The sequence below is a fragment of the Gossypium raimondii genome, chromosome 10, assembly GCF_025698545.1.
Source record: "Gossypium raimondii isolate GPD5lz chromosome 10, ASM2569854v1, whole genome shotgun sequence".
NCBI classification, from domain to species: Eukaryota; Viridiplantae; Streptophyta; class Magnoliopsida; order Malvales; family Malvaceae; genus Gossypium; species Gossypium raimondii.
The window spans coordinates 46,715,711-46,721,553 of NC_068574.1; the positions used below are offsets into that span (position 1 = coordinate 46,715,711).

General features: G+C 33.3%; 1 protein-coding gene across 2 annotated transcripts; it reads left to right on the forward strand.

Moving 5' to 3' along the window:
* Positions 1–2,430: 2,430 nt before the first annotated feature.
* On the forward strand, positions 2,431–3,847 carry LOC105778257 (photosystem II D1 precursor processing protein PSB27-H2, chloroplastic). Of its 2 annotated transcripts, none has more exons than XM_012601934.2 (5): positions 2,431–2,514; positions 2,616–2,662; positions 2,770–2,884; positions 3,118–3,509; positions 3,596–3,847. In XM_012601934.2, the coding sequence occupies exons 3-5, from the start codon at positions 2,815–2,817 to the stop codon at positions 3,731–3,733; spliced, it is 600 nt and encodes a 199-aa protein (XP_012457388.1). In that variant the 5' UTR covers positions 2,431–2,514; positions 2,616–2,662; positions 2,770–2,814; the 3' UTR covers positions 3,734–3,847. The 2 variants fall into 2 exon arrangements, with proteins under 2 accessions (XP_012457388.1, XP_012457387.1); XM_012601933.2 differs by having other exon boundaries at positions 2,437–2,514; positions 2,762–2,884.
* The last annotated feature ends 1,996 nt before the right edge of the window (positions 3,848–5,843 follow it).

Genomic DNA, 5,843 nt, shown 5'->3' on the forward strand with positions numbered 1-5,843 from the left:
CCAATTTAAGACAAATACAATATGACTGTGAGGTAAAAAAAAGAGTTAAGTACAAATGCATATAAATATGCCATCCGCCAACTAGCCATGCATGATACAAAATAGACAAGTGGCTCACTCATATGCGCAACTCTGCCGTAGTCCCCTTCTACAGATCTTCATCTACTACTCAAAATCTTGAGAAAGAAAAGTAATGGAGTAATCTTGAGTAAGAAAAGTAATGGAGTAAGTTCAATTAAACGTAATGAGTTTTAGGTAGACACATACTGTTTATCAGATTACCAATAATCGACCCAAAAATAAATACATTTTCGAGACTCAGTCTTACAAACACATTACGCCAAGTGGCCAATATGGTTTTCCGATAACGGCACTTAGTCAAAACAACACACACAGTATCCCTGGTGAACACGTGCCGCCAACTTATACACATTTCTTACAATTACATATGTTCACCTATAATACAACCTTGTATTGGCCTCGGACCCATTTTCAAAATCAAGAATCGCATATCAGCCAAATCATATTTGTTTTCATATTTCTTGTTAGATTGAACACCTGTCCTCCCACAAGGCAGGGTAGTGATCTATCAGTCTGGTTTGCAATAAAGCTGCCTTACCAGAGGCATCACAAATAAAGCTTCTTTCCAAAATTTCACATATAACAAACAGTCTGGCACTTGGCTCGCCCACAAAGTGGTTATTTTTACCTCGACCATGGCCATGCTCACGCTTACAATACAGACTTGTTACACACTCATTAATACAAGACACATCGACCCATCTTCAGTAAAGACAACTTACCTTTCATAACCCACATATCATAGAATTTTCATAACCCAAAGGAAGCAAGAAAGAACTCACCAGGAACTTCAAGATACAATCTACTCTATTGGTCATTTGCCTCGATTGCTCGGACCTTCACTAGCTTCTTGAGATAAATAAGAAACAACCATAATTATCAAACCATTCATCTACTAAAAATTTGATTATGCATGCATTAATGCAAAGACATATATTCCCTCGACATCATTATCAAACCATTCTTAATTATTAATGGCATTCTAACAAGCTTCTGGAAACTTTTTTTCGTCTCCTCTAGCAAAGAGAACTAAAAATTTTAGAGATGTATAGAAGAACTCAGAGAAACAAAGGTGAAATGTGCTGGCTATAGGCATCTTTATATAATACAAATAGCGGAAAATAAGCTTAATAGGAAGGTCAAACACCCCACTTTCACCCTTGAAAACTGAGGCAAAACTTGCCTAACAAGATTTGAAGTCTAATTTTTTTTACCAAACGCAACTACTACCACTAATCAAAGTGGCAAAACATTGTTTGTAAACTTAAGCAACCAACTAAAGAGATCATTCAACTACCTAAACATATCAAGTTGTCATCTACAATACTCTAGTTTAATTCCAACTAGATTTCAACTAAACTCTAACGATACCGACTGAATTATCGTTTCCACATAAAGCAATCGTATCGCTTCACGAACTAACAAGTTCACCTAGAATATCTGGGGTTGGCGAATCGTCTCATAAAAGAGTCCACCAAACCCTAGAGTTCGCCAACCTTAGAGTTTGTCAAATCGCGACTTGCAACAAGACGTCCCTCACAATGGTGTACTAATAAATTCACGCAACACACCAACCCAACACTTTAACTGATAATTCATCCCATTACTACTATGGCTTACTTAATTATACATGAACAACAAATTGGTATGATTTATGCCGAGTGGGTTGTTACTTTCTTGCTTATAATATAACAATTTATAACTTAAACATGCATAAAAATAATTTTTTAAAATTGAATCTAGGTGTAGTTATCTGCGTAATTACTTCAATTCTCACCCTCTCCTTAAGAATTGAAATGTGTAATTGGAGTGCTCTAATTACACTTAATTCAATGAGATCTACAAATTACAATTATACCACCATGTGTAATTATAAGTAATTACAGACAAATTTAATTACTAGATGGTTTTCCAAACACCTCTTTAATGAACTTGGTGTGAGTTTTTCTTAGGCTTGTGTTCCCTTTTCTTCTCTGGTCCACTGCCTAGAAATGGAGAAGAGAAGTTTTTGTTGTTGTTCAACGAAATGAAGAAGGGAAATTAGGTTTTAATATTTTAGGGGTTTTTTTATAAATTGAAAATGAAAAATATTAATATATAACATAGGTTTTTTATTTGAAATACGAGGATATTACGTGGAATTAGAAAAATTCACATCAGACTTCTGTTAGAACTCAATGCCTCGTAATTCGATGAGAAGTTTTTAATAGTTAAGGGACTATGTTGTGTAGCATTTTAAAGTAAAGTGATTGAAGTGTAAATTTATTAATAATTTAATGACTATGGGTGTAATTTAACCAAATAAAAATGGAAAAAAGAAAAGTGAAATGACCAACTAATCCCTCAATCTTTGTTCAAACAGCTTCCCATCTCCATTTTGGATAAAAATCGTCTGGGTCGAAATTTGCTAAAAGGTGGGGGGTTCTGCAGAAGGTACCCAATTTCTTCAAGCTATGGAAATTTCTTTTTTGAACTCTCCTCTTTTTATCTATTTCTTAACATCAATGATGGGCTTTCCCCTGAACTTTTTGCAGTAATTATTAGCATTCTCGGGGCAGCATATATTTACTGGGCAAGAAAGGTACTCAAAATCATATTTCAGTTTTCAATAATAAAAAAACCTGTATTTGCAATGAACATGACAAAGAATTTGACTAACTCTGGATTGTTTGCCATCAAGGTAACCAGCCACTTTGGGCGGACTCTAATTTATTGCTTCAGATTCAACCAACAATGGCTCTTAATCTTGCCCCAAAGATTTCTGTCCCTAATATCAACTCCATGGAGAGACCTCAAACTAAATGTAAGCCACAATTTTCTATTACTTTTCTACCTTCCTTTTTTAAATAATTCATGATTTCTATTTATGCTCGGTTGAGGCAAACAATAGGGTTCGAATTTTACTACAAACTATGATTTGCCTCATAATATATGCTTTTAACAGTTAGCTATATTCCTTGTATTAGTATTTACATCAAATGCTTCCAGATTGACCGTTTTGTTGCTCATCAATCTCAATTATTTGTTGAACCACAGTTGGTAAACTGCAATTTAGGTGTTATGTAGTTGAACCATCTTTCTCGAGTCGTCGTCGAATAATAGCACGTACTACCACTGCCACATTGTTGGCTGTTCTGACCTTCAACTGCATTTCGACTCCATTACCAGTACGGGCCGAATCGGACGAGGACCAAGGTGTTGCAGGGGCTATTAAATCGTTGTTTGATCCTAATGAGAAAACAAAGTCAGGTAAAGTGTTGCCAAAGGCTTATGTAAAGTCGGCAAGAGAAGTCGTGAAAACGCTGCGCGAATCGCTGAAGGAGGATCCCAAGGATGTCGCTAAATTTAGGCGAACGGCGGATTCGGCAAAGGAGTCGATCCGAGATTATTTGAGTAATTGGAGGGGGCAAGAGAAGTTGGCTGGTGAGGTATGCATGTATCTTCTACTGTCCTTGACTGATGAATGGTTTAAAAGCATTAGATTTCACTGATATTATAAACATCTGCATCATAGGAATCATATATGGAACTGGAAAAGGCGATTAGAGCACTGGCCAGTTTCTACTCAAAGGCAGGTCCCTCTGCTCCATTGCCAGAAGAGATTAAGAATGAGATATTGAATGATTTGAGCACAGCTGAAGAATTTTTGTAGTGCACATGATACATATATACAGCTCCTTAGTTGAAAGCAGTGTTGTTATTATTATTATTTTGGTTGTTTAAGTTTGATGCATTTATTTGATAAAAATATAAAAAAGTTCGATAAGGCTCGCGAGCTGTTCAAGTAAAGTATTATTAAGCTCGAATTTGGTATGATAATTACTAAATCGAATTTGAATTTTTTTCAAGGCGAACTCGAATAGCTTACAAACATCAATACCGGAAGTAATTACTTACCATCTAGGTCTAGGTTGTAGTACACAAAAGTAATTGTAACAATTCATTTTATTTTCAATTTTTAAAAAGAAAATTTCTCCTCGAAGGTAAAAATATTCATGAGTCGAAATAGTTTAAATTCAAATTAGGTATGTGTATTGGTATTATAGGTTTTGATTATATCTTTTCTTTTTTGATACAATGCTTAGAACTACTCATAACTCTTCCACAACCCATAAATGGAAGGATAATACACTTCAACGTACTCGAACTCACATCCTCTTACGTTAACAGCAATGCCTATACTAATCGAGCTAAGACTCAATCGACATATATATTTATATTTATATTTGTATTAAATCACTAACTCAACAACAATTAAATCCATTACTCAAAACCTAAAAAAAAATTATCCAACTAAATAACTCAACCCAAAACATAAAATTTTAAAAATTATATTTAATACAATAAAATATTTATTATATTTATTTATGTTCTTTAATATAATAAAACATTCATTATACTTATGGTAGTGTTTTTTAATATAAATAATTTTTAATGTGTTAGTAAACTAGCGATTTTTGTGCATTTAATGTATTATATTTTTAAAAAATTATTTTTAAATAAAACTAATCTAAAAAAATTCAAATACGGGCTAGCCGGGATGACTCGAGTCTACCTTTCTTAAATTAGGTTGGACTTGGACAAAAAAGTAAGTTTATTTTTCGGGTCAAACCGAATTCAGACTTGAAAAGTTAATTTAAATACCTTGTATGAGTCTGACGAACCGAACCCGACTCATTATCACCTCAAATTATAAGTATCTTATCTCACCCCATCTTTCTGTTCATTTGTCAAAATGTTGTCTCTTGCATGCTCATGAAAGCCGAGGAGGAATGGAGTTAAAATTATCTTTAATGGCCTAGCTATATGTCACTTGCTTCTCCTTGATGATTGCTTTCTCTTCTTCAAAGCTACTGTGTGGTGATGCAGAACCATCGAGAACATTTTGAATCATTTCTATGAAGTGTTCAAAATTCCTTAGCCCGTCGTGTAGACCTAATAATTGAAGATGGTTCAATGGAACTCTTAACATCAAGGCAAAGGTACACTAGAAAAGTATCTGGGTGTTGATTTAGGAAACCTATCCAAAAACAGGGTATTCTTCCGACTGACAATAATCCAAAACAATTGAAGGATGCTGCTATCACTACTACCGAAGACATGCCCCCCATAATTTTGCTCATTTCTGTCTAACAAAGCTGAGACATACTCCATGCTTATTATTATTTTATTAAGCTAAACCAAATCATACATCCCTTAGTATCATCTTTGTTTCTCCTTTTTACACATTCATTCATCATAGTCCAATTTGAAATAGTTTTACCCTTGAATAAGGTTTTCAAAGTTGGAGCTGGGTCTTAGTTTTCATTAAAAATACCTTTTAGTTTTAAATTATATTTAAAAGGGTTAAAGTTGTTGGAAGATCCCTGTATTATAGAGATTGTATTAAATTAGTATTTTTATTATTAAATGAATTAATTTAGTTTGTATATTATTAAAAAGAATCTAATAAGTCCAAATTATAGCAAAGATAACATTTATTGTATAAGAAATATCTTAAATTTTTTCATTTACAATTTAATTCTAAACAAAGGTGTTCATTTATAAAACCAAAATAACTAAAAATAGTAACTCTTTTGAACAACAAATGTCAACTCTATTTCAATTTGATCTTATTTGATTCTTTTTAATAGTAAAAGGCCTAATTTGATAATTTCCCAAATAGTTTCACCTATTTAAAAGTAAAAATAAAGTTAAGCCTATTGGATCTGCCCAACAGATGAACACTTTCAAGGTCCTAAAACTTGAGAAAGATAGAGAAG

Bases quoted from the DNA above. Each gene is read 5' to 3' on its own strand.
- LOC105778257 (XM_012601934.2), top strand. From the start codon at position 2,815: ATGGCTCTTAATCTTGCCCCAAAGATTTCTGTCCCTAATATCAACTCC. The intron at 2,885-3,117 runs GTAAGCCACAAT...GTTGAACCACAG, and splicing joins GGAGAGACCTCAAACTAAAT to TTGGTAAACTGCAATTTAGG. The intron at 3,510-3,595 runs GTATGCATGTAT...TCTGCATCATAG, and splicing joins AAGAGAAGTTGGCTGGTGAG to GAATCATATATGGAACTGGA.